Source organism: Rhagoletis zephyria, unplaced genomic scaffold, assembly GCF_001687245.7.
Source record: "Rhagoletis zephyria isolate East Lansing unplaced genomic scaffold, Rhagoletis_zephyria_1.1 Rzeph_scaffold_01257, whole genome shotgun sequence".
Classification (NCBI taxonomy): Eukaryota; Metazoa; Arthropoda; class Insecta; order Diptera; family Tephritidae; genus Rhagoletis; species Rhagoletis zephyria.
The window spans coordinates 98,922-113,246 of NW_016158341.1; the positions used below are offsets into that span (position 1 = coordinate 98,922).

The window sequence follows — 14,325 nt, forward strand, 5'->3', positions numbered from 1 at the left end:
TTTATCAGGCGGGTTCTGCAATATACTTCCGAGTTAATTGCAACCAAGCCAGTTTGAATTTAAATTGCATGGGATTGAAATGCACTCGGAAACTGAATCGCTGAACCTGCCTATATATTAATATACAAAAAGTTAAAAAAAAAATAATTAAGCCCTTGGGGCTACCAACTTACCACCCCCGGCACCTGTTGCTTAAACAACTCCACAACTTCCTGCTTCTTTTTACGATGCGCATCTTCGTGCTTATCACTCTTCGCGTCACCTAACTGATCGCGGACATTTTCCAATTCTCGTTGCTTTTCAGCTATCTTCTCCTTGGAGCAGCCCACATCCCGACGCAGTTCATCCTTGATGCGATTTTGTTCCTCTAATGCGGCTTGTGATGATTTTATGTGATCCATTAGCTTGTCGCGCCTTTTGACTGCCTCTTCGCGTTGTAGAGTCAACTTTTTCAAGGACTCCTCCACCGATGCCTTACGATTGCCTTCCCCATCTAACATATCTTGATCGGACTTCTGTTCACGGTTCACCGAATCTAATTGTGAACGGTATTGTGTGGCTGTAGCTTCCGCTTGTTGTTTGAGGCGATCGTACTCCTGCACCAAACCTTCTTCCATCGTTACGCTTTTCCCACGACGCTGAGATTCGTTTTCGATTTCATCCTCAAAACGTTTTTTCAATGTCTCAACTTCAGCCAACTGCTTTTCCAGCTTACGAATATCTTGTTGATGTGCATTATCCGCTTCGCGCGCAGTCTCTAGAGTTTTCTGCAGTGATGTCAATTTCTTCTGACAATGGGTTATCTTTTCCTTGGCTTTAATATACAGTGGACGTTTTTTGTTCATTTGCGTTTCAAACTCTCGTATTTCTTGCTCTATTTTTGCCAAATCACGCGAAAACTTGCCAGCATCTTTCTTTTTTTCCCGCAATACCTCATCTGCTTGTTCCTTTCGAACTTCAACGCTTTTAACGTCTTTTTGCTTGGTTTCCAGATCTTGATTTAGTTTTTTAATATCGTTCTCTACGTGGTAAAGCTTAAACAGTTGATATTCCACCAGTTTCTCATTCTGTAATCGTTAATTTCAGGCTAATTTTATTAAGATCAACAATCAAAAAGAGAGTATTTGCTATATGGTTAACTCACATATTCATTTTTCAAACGCGCATAACGGTCTGCTTCCATCTTCTCATGTTTGGCTTCTTTACGTTCTGCAGCCATTCCTTTCTTTTTCTGATACGTAAATTGGGTTTCCTCCTCAGCTAAATTCATTTCTTGTTTTAAACGATTGTAATCCTCTCTAAGAAGCCCCGAACTGCAAATATACATATGAATGTATGTATATAAAAATATAGATATTAAAATATTCATACCCGCTGATCTCCTCGAACAACGCCGTGCGCTCTTTTGGCGTTTTCATTGCGATATTTTCTACAGCGCCTTGGAATACTAAAAAATTTTTCGCTTTCACGTTTATACCCATCTTTTCGAGTTTGGATAAGTAGGCACCGCTTGTTACATTCTTTATAATAAAAATATGTTTGCTATATGTACGTATATTATTTATTATAAGCACATAATTCGAATTTACCTCCCCATTTATGCGATATTCAGATGAACCGCCAATAACTGCTCGCTGAAAATCCATTTGTTGCTCATCATTGATGAGAAATTTAGCGGTTACATAGCAACTGCGCGACACCGGCTTGCCAATAGACGACCCATGAATTAGGTCATTGAGTCGTTTCACGCGCAAACTTGAAGTCTTCTCACCCATTACAAAACTAATTGCATCCATAAAATTTGACTTTCCTAGGACAGCGATTAGATTAGTATTTAATTGAAACGGGTTGAAACAATAAAACTATACCTGATCCATTTGGTCCAATGACTGCAGTAAATTTTTTTAGCGGGCCGACAATTACATGGCCTCGATACGACTTGAAATTTTCCATCTCAATGTACTGTAGGAAATACACATCCTCCTTGGGAGTTGAGGTGGAGGCCTCCACCGCCTCTTCATCCTCGGTCATTTCAATGTTGCGGTAGGGAGTTCGATTCTCTAACTATACTCTAGGCAAAATTTTAAAAGCAATAAATGTTAGAACTATTTGTAAGTTGGTGAAAAAAGACGCGCAGTTTTCCAGTATCCCAACATTGGTTTCCTCTTTTGACGTTTAATTTGAGATAGGGATTTCGAAAAAACATCGAAGCTAGGAATGTTGGAAAAATATCGATGCATCGAAAATATGGATGTTTCAAGACAATCTCCATATACCAAAGGTGACAATACAAAGAAAAATTATCAAAAAAGAAAACACAATTCATGAACTTAAAAACGGTGGAAAGTTATTAGAAAAATGCTGTTATGGTGAGAAGTTGTAAGCGTTCAAATAAATGTTTATTGGATGACCCACCCGTCACAGCAAAATATAAATTTTTTAACGTAACACACTAATTTTTAAGTTTCTCATTTGAGGGATTCACAGCGATGTCATAAGTGTCGTATTGTTGTATGTCGTAAACCTTAAAAGCTTAAATAAATGTTTAGAGAACTTGAAACCACAACCAACTATTTTTAACACTGCGAAAATACATAGTATGACTTGGATGGCACTTTGCAAACCCCTTTAACATGTTTTTTAGGCGTTTAAAGTTTACGACATACAACAATATGATACTTACGACACTGTTGTGAATACCCCAAATGTTTAAATGTAAAAAAATGACAAATATCGATGTATCGAGGCGCAAAAAACATCGATGTATTTTTGCCACTGACATCCTTAAAAGGTGTTCACACGCGGCGATTTTGCGTTCAACTTTTGCTTTCAACTCACGCAGGGTTGCACGAAAAACAAAGTTGAATGGCTAAATGTTGGCTGGCGACCAGCTTTGTTGAAAACGATTAGTTGAAAGGCCGTTCAACCAAAAGTAGAATTCAAAGTTGAACAATGCAAACGTCTTTTTAAGGCGAATATTTTTATATTTTTTTTTATATTTTGATATTTTTAGCCATTCCTTTTTTATTTCCTGCGTGAGTTGAACGCAAAAGTTGCCTGAAAAATCGCCCGTGCGAAAGCCCTTTAACCCTATTTTCCACATGTTTCGCGGCCTGGCCACGGTAATTGGAGTAAACAAGTAATTTTTAAGCAAAGAACAAAACCGACTTCAATTCTCATATAAAAATATATATATATATATTTCATGCTCTAATGATCGGATCTAATCCAGATTAGTTTGGGGCATAAAAATAAAAAAAAAACACCGACGAATTGATAACTTCCTCCTTGTTTGCAAGCCGGTTAAAAAATACCTTCTGATAAGTGTCAAAATATGCCAAAAGTGCCCATAGAGTGAGGAACACAAAAAAACGCATTTGTGCCCAGAATCAAGATATTCATCGTGGTAGAAGAATTTGCAAGTGGGATTATGGCACACGGTTGCATTTTCGTCAACAATAATTGGAATCACGCAAGTTCGTGAAGGTATTTTAAATATCCCCAATTCAAAAATATTTTTAATAGGGTTGCCACCTATTTTGAAACTTCTTAAACGTAATCGCTGAATCTATAAATTATTTTATACTTTTTAGCAGAGACCCAGAATAATAATTATTTCATGGTGTTTTAAAAAAGTCCTCAAAATTTTCGTAAGAATTATAAAAATCTTTTGATAATATGTGTGAGAAAATTTTTTTTAGTCATCGATAACTATTATTTTAAGTCTTATATTGTAAAAGTCTTGTCATAATAATTATCATTGAGAAAAATATTTTTAAATCTTCAAAAACTTTTATTTTGAGACTTATATTATAAAAACCTTTTGATAATAATTATGAGCGAAAAAATTTTGTATATAGTCCCGAACAGGCCCCAAACTCATAATTATTCGGACAGGTTCTGCAATTCACTTCCTACTGAATTTCAACGCCGGCCAATTTGAATACAAAGCGAGTTTGATTGAAATTCACTCGGAAGTGAATTGCAGAACATGCCTGATTATGAAAAAAGACTTTGAAGACATAAATATTTTGTCTCAGTGATAACAGTGGATCTACGAAGAAATTTACAATGGATCCGAGGTTACCTATTTTTTTGAGCAAACTTTAATTTAAAGACCTCCGACTATAGTGGTAAAGAGGTTTAGGGGTAAAGGGGAAGAGGGGCGGAAGTCCTTTCTGCGTAGGCGGCCTTTGGACGCGCTTAGGGATTATAACGCTCTTAATACCCTTAATACGCAGAATTCTCTTTTCTCTGTTGCCAGAAAGGTGGGGCGGAACTTCTTTCTGTGTAGGGGGCCTTCGGCTGCGCTTAGGGATTATAACCCTTACTTCGCAGAATTCTCCTTTACATGTTGCCGAGAAGTGAGCCGAAACGTCTTTCTGCGTAGGCGGCCTTTGGCCGCGCTTAGGGATTATAACCCTTGATACGCAGAATTCTCCTTTCTGTGTTGCCGAGAAGTGGGGCGAAACTTCTTTCTGTGTAGGCAGCCTTCGGACGCGCTTAGGGATTATAACAGTAAAAGTTACCGTGGCGTGTGTAAATAGACACTCCTTATTTTTTATGTAATTAAATATTTATATAAAAGATCTTATTTTTGCACAGACTTAATTATAGCTATATATTTTGAAGCCATTGCAAATCTTTTGAAACTTCTCCTATGCTAGTTTTGTGTGATTTTTTCTGTTTCTTAGCGACTTCATTTGTGGATTTCAAGCCCTCTTCTTCACCCGTAACGATGCTTTCGGAGTTCTTCCGGCTCTTTTTTCTTTTCTTTGTTTTTTCCTCACGTTCAAACACTCCATCCTCGTCAGTGCTATCAATTTGAATTGCGTTTTGCTCATTCGTTGTAAACGCCTTTGGTCTTTGTTTCATTTTGGACAAACCAGAATTTACATTTTTTATAATATTCCTATTTTTAATAGCATCATATAGTACTTTCGCCGATATTTCATCTGCCTTCTTCAGTCGTTCCGCGATATCCTTGTTAACACGTATGCTTTTGTCGAATTGATGACCATGCAGAGGATGGCGGACCTTGATCATTTCCGGAAATGGTACTCGACCCTGCGGCGGACACATAGCCTCAGCATTTTCCAATGTTACTGCTTCTGTTGCCTTCAGACGTCCGCGCAGCAGTATGTTGCCCTTTACTGGCAATAAACGTAGCGAATAGCGGCCTTTACGATTGCAATAACCAAATGCACGCGTCTCGGGCTCAGCATATTCCACTGCTACAGCTTCACACGAATTGAAATTTGTACGACCAGGAATTTTAAATTTTTGGCCTTGCAATTCTGATTCAACATCAAATCCTTTCGGGCATTGCAGAAACCAAACTTCATCTTCCACCTCATCGATGCCTGGGAATCCACCGATTGTGGTCAACTCTTGGGTAGGCTTGATTTCTTTGAAGTCCGTATTATCTTCAAGAAAACGTTCTTTAATGCTTATTGTTTCCATTTCACTTTCACTTTGTTCTTATCAAAAATAGTGAGTTAGGTGTAATTATATGTTTCTCGTGCGATAAAGCAGAGCTGGAAAACTATCGATGGGACTACCGATAGTATTGTTAGTCTGGAACTACGATGAACCATGGATAGTTTTTCGCAACTATCGATACTATCGACATTTTTTTGTTTTTTCGTTTTGTTTCTTTCATTTACACACGGCGATTTTTGTTGCCGCAACTCGACGTTTGTTGGAGAGAGCATGACGAGGAAAGGAGAGGGGCACCGAGTTGCTCGTGCTCGGGCAACACGCTTTGTGCTCTCGTTCGTCTGTGTAAATTGAACCGCTGTTCACAGCTGACAGCAACAATTGCATACACACAAATCGCCGTGTGTAAATGAAACGAGCAACACCAAAATGTGAAAAATCGCGGCGACAAAGTTTTCGTGTATAAACGCAGTCTTATGCAGACAAACTTTTGTTTGCCAAATTAAATGGCGACTGCTTAGTTTCCTCGGAGGTGGCATGAACCAAAAATACAAGATCACGTAAGAACGCGACGTTGTATTTGTAACTGGTTTTGAGAAAAAAGTTTGCGAAAGTGGGTTCGTTAGCTGAGCGTTTGTTTACATCACAAGCACCACTATTTTACACTTTTATTCAAGTAAAGAAGAGTTAATTCAACATGACAACATATTTTAAAGCATTTTGTTGCATCATTTTACCTAAATTGTGCGCTTAAAGTGGCTGACAATAATTTTGGCTAATTTTGGTTTTCGTTGTTTTCTTTGCTTTGTTTACTTTTCGCTCGTTTTCCAGTGAAACAAGATGGCGTAGAAGCCGCTAAAAAAATCGACTTTTTTCACTCTCTTGTTCTTACGTGATCTTGTGTCTTTCGTTCATGGTAACCGGCCCTTAAACTCATTCCCCTCCACCTCGCCCCACTCAGTGTTGTACCGGCATCCGTTTCTTTCCAGTCTGTTGGTGGCCTATGAGGCTTCCCTACGTATGAAGAAACAAAGTGACGGTAAGTGTAGCAGTGCATCCAGAGCAGCGCCACGTGTTGTAGTGAAAGCTTCCGTATAGCACATGGCTGTAGTTCTTTGAACTTTTGCAAGCAGACTTCCCACGCTCTTGATTGAGAATCTGCTCCACTATACCTGTTTACATTGCCAAAATGCTGCCGATTCTTTAGAGGTTTTGTGTTCCACGTAAGATTTCCACGATAGGTGTGTTTACAGAATTACTTCTATATACTTCACTTCGGGACAATTCTGAATTATGGCTCTTTTAATTGTGAAGGAAATCAGACCTATTTAACCTTCTCCGAAGCTTGGTTTCGGACCATAATATGAACGACGATGACGAAATAGCTAACAATACTTCTTTTTGGGACTATTAAAAAAAAAAAGAGTTTTGTTATGTTAATATATTTATTTTTTTTAAATAGAATTAAAAAAAGTTGTTTAATAAATAAATGTTTCAAATCTGGATTTTATTTTATTTCTTCATCTCTGCACGTCGATATTATTCAAAGGATCTTTTGAACGCTTGAGAAAAACGTTCAAATTTGATTACACATCAATTTGCAATTTTTTTAATGCAAATTTTACTATTTTATTAAATCCCAAATATTTAAAAGAAAATCCCCCCTCTCAAAAAATTTCAGTGTGGCAAAGCCATGCTTAAACACATCTGGAGAAAAGTCAAAAATCTGCCTTATAATCAAAAAACAGTAGTAATGAAACTACTTTATTTTTTGTATCATTCTATTCGGCACGTAAAAATACCTTTTACGGATCATGACATTCGTGAACGTACCATTTCATCCGTGAACGGATGTGACGATTCGAGCCCTGTTCATTTTAAAATTTCGATATATCGATACTATCGATAGTGGCTCTCGATAGCATCTGAAAATATCGATAGTAGGTGCAATCTTTTGCAACTTTTAGATTACATAAAACCCTTTTTTATATGGTGCTAAGCAAGAAATATTTAGGAACATAAAATTCCATCATTAATTTTTGTTATGTTTTTATAAATTCAGATTTTAAACTTTGTACAAAAATTAGAAAAGTTCTACTTATTTTCACTAAAATTTCAAACTTTTTAATCGGAATTTTGGTATACAATTTTGTAGACCATTTAATTCTAGTATAATAAAGTGGAAGTTTCAAACTGCTATAAAATCTCGCTAACTTTTAGCGTTGTTTTTGCTGTAAGTGCGTGGTATTATAACCCTTACTAAGTTGAATTCTCCTTTCTGTGTAAAGTGAAGACAATTGACTGCATACTGTATATCAAATGAACGCTTGATAAATTTCCTATATATTTCCAGGACTTTCATATATTTTCAGAACATCAAATTAAAAGGAAATAAATTCTTTATCGAATGATATCATCCATGAAAGGGTTTTGAAAAATTTAGATTTCAAAACATGCTTAATTTGAGCTTTTACCGTCAACAACTCTTATGGCTTTTCCAAAAAAAAAAATATACCGCTACGCTCACCTCAATGATCTTGATACATATACATTAATTTATTAAATTTGAGAATTGTACGTATTTTGCATTTATGTTAAAAGCTTATATTACATTTACATTGGACCAAAATGCGTGATTTGAAATCAGTCATTTGAAGGTGTTTACACTGCTTGATCCGCATTTGCTTTGACTTCTCATCAAATGAAAAGGGAAGACAAAAACAAAATGTATGTAAACAAACACTACATTTATTATATTGTTAACGCTTTTTGGACACAAAAAGGCAATTATTCTTTGATTAAACTAAAAATGTGTAATGCTCTTGTATAAACTAACAATTTTTACACACAAATTTCAAAGATTTATTTATTTCGTTGTGTTTGTTTTGTGTTTGAAAAATTCCAAATGTCAAAGACAAACCAAAGCTTTTGTGGAACTTTTGTTTCTGAGTGCGTTCAATAAAATAGTACGGCAATTGGAACGCATTTGTTTCGTGATTTTGTGTAAATGCGTCGAAATGCGTCATTATGGAAATGTGAATTTGTATGGAGAAATGCGTGATTTGGCCTCGCATTTGAGGTTTCTCGCCCAAATGACGCATTTGGGCTCAATGTAAATGTAATATTAGTAAAACTAGGATAAAACGTACTGTGGTGGAAAATTTAAAAATTTTTGAAAAATGGTAGCAAATTTACCAAACCGTTTTAAAGTGCCAACGCTGTTCACGGCTAATGTAAACAACCAACACACCGTCTTCAAAAATGGCACAACTGAAAATTTCGCAGTTTTGAAATTATGCGCTATAAATTTACACAGAGCTTTTATTTACCTTTCAGCAAAATTTGTTAATACAAATCTATGGTAGAGTCTCCCTTGTCCTTATGATTCGCATGTGATACGAAATAGTTTTTCGCATTTTCTGCACCTTTGAGTAACTTTCGAGTTGTGCTCGTTTTGAAAATGGTGTGCATATGTCAAAAAATTGTGTACGTGGGATATAACGCAAACGTCAAAAAGGAAACTGAAAATAAAGGAAAGGAAGCAGCAGAAACAAGTGCAAAGACGAGAAAATAAATTTTCAATTAGTTTTTGGTTTTTTGAAAATTTTTGCATTATAATTTCTATTTTGTTATCCGCGTAAACAAAGCGAATAAGAAGAGATTATTAGTGAAGGACGCATTCCATATCACCGATTTTGTGTAAGTATAAGTTATTACGCTTAGAAATAAGTAAATCTACTTAGAAAGGATTGAATATGTTTGCATACACCCGTAAATGCATTTTTTACATTGCAGAAATCTAAAATTATTTGTTTTAAAAAGGTAAAGATTCAAACAATCCTTTTTAATCAAAAAAGTCGCAGCGCAAGTTAAAGGTTGTTTACAAATTACGAAATCCGAATGATTGATATCTAAATAATATAAAGATACTGTTATGTTAACGATCTCTAGGCAACAATGCCAATATATAAACAAAGAAAAACATCCTTTAAGGACGAGCTCTTATCTGATTTCGCGAAATTATTTCCAAGTTTTCTTCCTTACAGTTACAACAAGGTAGTCAAGATATTGCTGCGATAGCGAACTAATAACAAAGAATTTATAAATATATATCCGCCGAAAATCGAATTTGTTTACGTAACCAACTCTTCCAAAACATGAACTTATCAACGGCTTCGAATCGTGATATGTCTCGAGCAGACTCACAATCTCCACCCACAACCACCAGAAGCAAAAGTGGTATCCAGTCATTTGAACAACTCAACGACACGACCTTAGGCAGCAGTGGTATATATGATAGCGCCTTGGAAAATCTCACCGCTTATGCATCATTTGACGGTATCTTTTGGATTTTATTTTTTATTTAAGCTGCTTTACACGGGTCGATTTTCTAGTCGACTTTTGTCGTTCAACCAAAATCGATTTGTCGGTCGACAGAAACCATTCCGAGTAGAGGTAGCTTTATAGTTTTTCCTGAATTGTGATAGTGCGGCGAAACCACAACCAGCCGTCTCAATTCATACTGTGTAAAATCTAATTGCATCTATTGCACTTATTTATACAGCGTGCAATTCTTACATATGCATTTCAGAAAGTGCCAATAACAATTCACACCTTAACGTTTCCACCGATTCAACATTAAACGGCAGCGACTCACATCGAAGTAATACAACCACCGGTTCATGCAGCTCATCCGCGACACGTGATTTGAATACGAACATCAGTGCCAGTATGCTGCTTTTACAGTCCGAAAGCACCGAGACTAATACTTCACAAGAGGAAGTCGATCCAAAATCCCAACTAGCAAATAAGACAATATTCAAGACGGATAATCCCAATTTGTCAATTATAGAAATTAGTGATAATTCAATCAAAGAGCAGGATCTGGAAAACTCTATAGTGCTAATAGAATCTTCATCGGATGATGAAAGTACTCAACAACCAAAAGCAACCAAAGCTGTTGGTGCAGGCGTCGCCAAACAAAAGATGTCACCGTCAAAAGTTGGAGATGCTGCTTCTACAGCAGCAGCAGAGAAGCGTCGAAAAAAAGCTGAATCTTTGATACACTCTAGTAAACAAAAACTGAACGTGGCAATAGCCGAAGCAGTCGCAGCGGAATCTAAAGCAGCACCTGGTAACACAGGTGAACCGAATAGAAATGTTGAGTGGGAAGCACAAGGTGATCAACCAGGTACTAAGCGCGAGATACAAATATACGATACAATAGATGAGTTTGAAAAACACTTGCCGTCAACGGTAACTGTTCTGGACACGCCATTCGGCAGTAGAGTGTATTTGGTGGGCACAGCTCACTTCAGTGAGGAGTCACAAGATGATGTCTCTTATGTGAGTAAAGTTAGGAAAAACAAAATAATAAGAAAAGCTTTCCAATAAAAAACACTTTTAGGTTATACGCAATGTCCGTCCAGATGTAGTGATGGTTGAACTGTGTCCATCACGCGTTCATATATTGAAACTCGATGAAAAGACTCTGCTGGAAGAGGCGAAAAATTTCAACATTGCCAAGGTAATGAAATTTTCCATGTACATAAATTTTATCAACAAATATCAGAATTTGGTATTATTACATTATGGCCACTGTATAACTATGGCTTCTAATCAATTATATACAATTATCATCATACAGATTCGCAGCATAATACAGACACATGGCTACATTAACGGTATCTTCTTCATACTGCTACTGCAGATGAGCGCCCAAATAGCGAAAGACTTGGGTATGGCGCCGGGTGGAGAGTTTCGTCGTGCGTTTGAAGAAATTCACAAACTACCCGGCTGCATGCTGCATCTTGGAGATCGACCTATACGAATCACGCTGCATCGGGCGTTGCGCGCACTATCATTGTGGCAGACTATAAAGCTGGTATGGCGTCTCACTTCCACCGACACCATAAGCATTGAAGAAGTGGAAGAATGCAAACAGCGTGACTTGCTTGAAAAACTTATGCAAGAAATGGCTGGCGAATTTCCTGCTTTTTCCGATGTTTTCGTTAAGGAGCGAGACCTATTTCTTTGCCATTCATTACAACTTGCTGCATTACCGCAAGCGCCAATCGATGGTTCCGGTATGCCGCGACCAGTACGCGTTGTTGGCGTCGTAGGTGAGTGCACGCTGCTGCATATAAATCAAACGAGACATTCCCTAGTTGAAATTATTTTTTCTTTGCACTCTAAGGTATTGGCCATGCAAATGGCATTGCTGAAATGTGGGGTCGTGTGGACCCGCAGAAAATACCAGCTATCATGGAAATTCCACCGGCCAGCATAAGTACGCGCATTTGCAAGTTCACTATAAAATATGGTATCATTAGTTTGACTCTATATGGAGCGTTTAAGTTATTACGGCCACGTCTGACGCGTTTCTTTTGATTGCTGTCAATTTATTTGATGAGTGCATAATATATGTATACTAAGAGAGATGAATACTATTAAATGGGAATCTTAATCGATTTACTAACTATGGTTATATACGTACATACATATTTAGGTATTGCAGATGTTTCAAATTAAATTTAAAAGTAAATCCTTATATTTTCTCATGCATGTTTGTGAGTGTGAGTGTCTAAATTTAAAAACAAAATTTGCGAAATAAGATTACATTAGAAATACATACGTATGTATGATTTTATGTGCGGTTTATTGAATTTATGTGCATAAAGTAAACATACATAGGTACATATCGAAACCTCCAAACCATAGCTTGGTAAGTAACCTTAGACTTAGTCAGACTTGCATAGTATGGTTTGAAGGAGTCCATATGTAAGTATATATTTAGATTTGTTTTAATTCAGTCTCATAATAACTACTGATTCATGCGCTAAAACAGCATTCGCATATCTAAAATTTTAATAATAATATCAATGAACCAATCGAGCTGTAACCGCAATTTTGATTTAAACGCATGGTAAATTTTTGTATCATGATTTAAACCCAAATACATTTTTAAGATTTTCGAATGGCACAGTCCGACAAAATTTAGTGCCTAGTTAAAAATTAACCTAAGCGCATTAGAAATATTTTCTTTCGTTGATTCCGATATTGAAATTTAAAATTTCATCGAAACTGATCCCAAAATCACAAAATTGGTAATTTTAAACTTTGTTTTTTTTTTAAACAAATTCAGAATTAACAAGTGGAACTATTTTAATATGGTTAATTGCGCTTTAAGCATGGCGGTGTAAATTTTTTGTATTCAATTAAAAACTTTCCGCTTTAAAGCTTTCATATCTTTAAAATACAGAACACTATTTACTAAAGTATCTTGGTGAAATTTTGCGTTCAAGGAGAGTAAAAGTCCTTACGATAAACCGTTGCGGCTGTGATATTTTTTAAAGATAAAATATCGATCTCTGCAGGTAAAATAACATCATATTTTTGTTGGTTAGATCAAAATTGCAATTATGGCTCGACATAATGAATTTAAATTTTAGATTTATGTATATACATAAGTGGAAGTTTAAATTTAAACTTATTTACTATCTATATGTATACATACCTAGCTATTCTTTTTGTTGTGTCTGTGCAAATAGTTTCATCTACTCTGTACTACATATCTACACAAAACAATCCATATCCCGAAATAATTTTATTTTCATATTTTAAATATATATAATCTGTATGTACCTTGAAGCCAAGTAGAAAAAATCTGAAACCTTGCAACTATCGTATCTGCGCTCAAAAGGCCTATCGATAACAGCATCCAACTGTGTGATCTACAGCTTTCAGTGCTCGTCATTCCAACATTCCCACCAGTATGAGAAAAACATACCGTTGTAGTAGTTTTAATGCGCAATGAATATGAAAGAAGTAAATATATAACCACTTAAACAAATGAATGAAAACATATGTACATATGTACTTGTTAACTAAAAAGAAAAAGAATGGGAAAACATTTAATATTTTGTGTAGTTTCTAAGTGAAATGTACACATCGATGTAGCCTATGTATCCATTGTAAAAATGTCTAAATACAAAATTGTCTAGTATAAAAACTGTTTCAATTATATGTATATTTACAGTTACTCACAGAAATACTCGTTGTTTAGTTTTTTTTACGAAATTCAAAATATCTTCCATTATAAATCTTATTCGTTAATATGTATTTAAAATATACCTCAATGCATAACATAAACCATATAATGAATGATTTATTGAGTTTTTGTTATAGAACGAGCTATAATTTAAATAAAAATTAAGGAAAAAAGGTTTATAATAACAGATTTTGAATACCGTGAACAAACTAAACAACGAATACTTCTGTGTGTAACTGTGCACTCAAGGTCAAGCGAATATTACAACCACCTGTTTCTTAATTAGGTAGAATTTTGTAAATTTATATTTTTTATTTTATTTATTATACATAGTTTAAATCGCAACCAAAACTATATCAATAAAAGTTTCAAACATTTTAAAAAATTTTGAGAATTTATAAAATTTGTATAAAAAATTTCAATCATTTTTAACAAAATTTTTACGAGAATTTCGATTTGGTAGTTTAATTTTAGTATAATAATGTGAAGTGAAAAAAAAATAATTTTGCCAACGGTGTTGCGTAGTTTTCTATGGCACACATGCCTTTTTCTTAGGAAAAAATGAGCAACATCGTGTGGGAAAAATATTGCAAAAAATCAACCAACATTTTGAGCTTCTTCAAACTTGCTTTATTATTAAACTAAAATTAATTGGGCATACCGAAAATTTTTGTAAAATATTTTATTAAAAACTTTGAAGTTTTGATGAATTCTTTTAAATATTGTAGACAGTTTGAAACTTATTTTATATAGTTTTTATTACAGTGTGAACTATATTTTCTTTTAAGTGGTGTAAGGTTTGCGTAAATATTGGCACTTATACATTTGCAATTACT

General features: G+C 35.4%; 3 protein-coding genes across 3 annotated transcripts in view; 1 reads left to right on the top strand and 2 right to left on the bottom strand.

The window, feature by feature from the left end:
* SMC1 (structural maintenance of chromosomes 1) overlaps positions 1 to 2,258 on the bottom strand; it is a 6,788-nt gene extending 4,530 nt beyond the window's left edge. Inside the window, exons 1-5 of the mRNA XM_017616706.1 lie at positions 1,869 to 2,258; positions 1,590 to 1,810; positions 1,372 to 1,520; positions 1,145 to 1,313; positions 174 to 1,067 (exon numbers count right to left, since the gene is read on the bottom strand). Of these exons, the coding sequence (XP_017472195.1) occupies positions 174 to 1,067; positions 1,145 to 1,313; positions 1,372 to 1,520; positions 1,590 to 1,810; positions 1,869 to 2,031 (1,596 nt within the window). The 5' untranslated portion in view covers positions 2,032 to 2,258. The remainder of the gene's footprint in view (positions 1 to 173; positions 1,068 to 1,144; positions 1,314 to 1,371; positions 1,521 to 1,589; positions 1,811 to 1,868) is intronic.
* Positions 2,259 to 4,591: 2,333 nt separating this feature from the next.
* On the bottom strand, positions 4,592 to 5,625 carry LOC108363367 (uncharacterized). The gene has a single exon (XM_017616712.1). The coding sequence runs from the start codon at positions 5,461 to 5,463 to the stop codon at positions 4,618 to 4,620; it is 846 nt and encodes a 281-aa protein (XP_017472201.1). The 5' UTR covers positions 5,464 to 5,625; the 3' UTR covers positions 4,592 to 4,617.
* Positions 5,626 to 8,961: 3,336 nt separating this feature from the next.
* On the top strand, positions 8,962 to 13,435 carry LOC108363363 (uncharacterized). Its single transcript, XM_017616707.1, has 6 exons — positions 8,962 to 9,138; positions 9,486 to 9,777; positions 10,031 to 10,785; positions 10,847 to 10,966; positions 11,087 to 11,561; positions 11,636 to 13,435. Exons 2-6 carry the CDS (start codon positions 9,597 to 9,599, stop codon positions 11,827 to 11,829), a joined length of 1,725 nt encoding a protein of 574 aa, XP_017472196.1. The 5' UTR covers positions 8,962 to 9,138; positions 9,486 to 9,596; the 3' UTR covers positions 11,830 to 13,435.
* Positions 13,436 to 14,325: the final 890 nt, after the last annotated feature.

Bases quoted from the DNA above. Each gene is read 5' to 3' on its own strand.
- LOC108363367 (XM_017616712.1), bottom strand. From the start codon at position 5,463: ATGGAAACAATAAGCATTAAAGAACGTTTTCTTGAAGATAATACGGAC.
- LOC108363363 (XM_017616707.1), top strand. From the start codon at position 9,597: ATGAACTTATCAACGGCTTCGAATCGTGATATGTCTCGAGCAGACTCA. The intron at 10,786-10,846 runs GTGAGTAAAGTT...AAACACTTTTAG, and splicing joins CACAAGATGATGTCTCTTAT to GTTATACGCAATGTCCGTCC. The intron at 11,562-11,635 runs GTGAGTGCACGC...TTGCACTCTAAG, and splicing joins ACGCGTTGTTGGCGTCGTAG to GTATTGGCCATGCAAATGGC.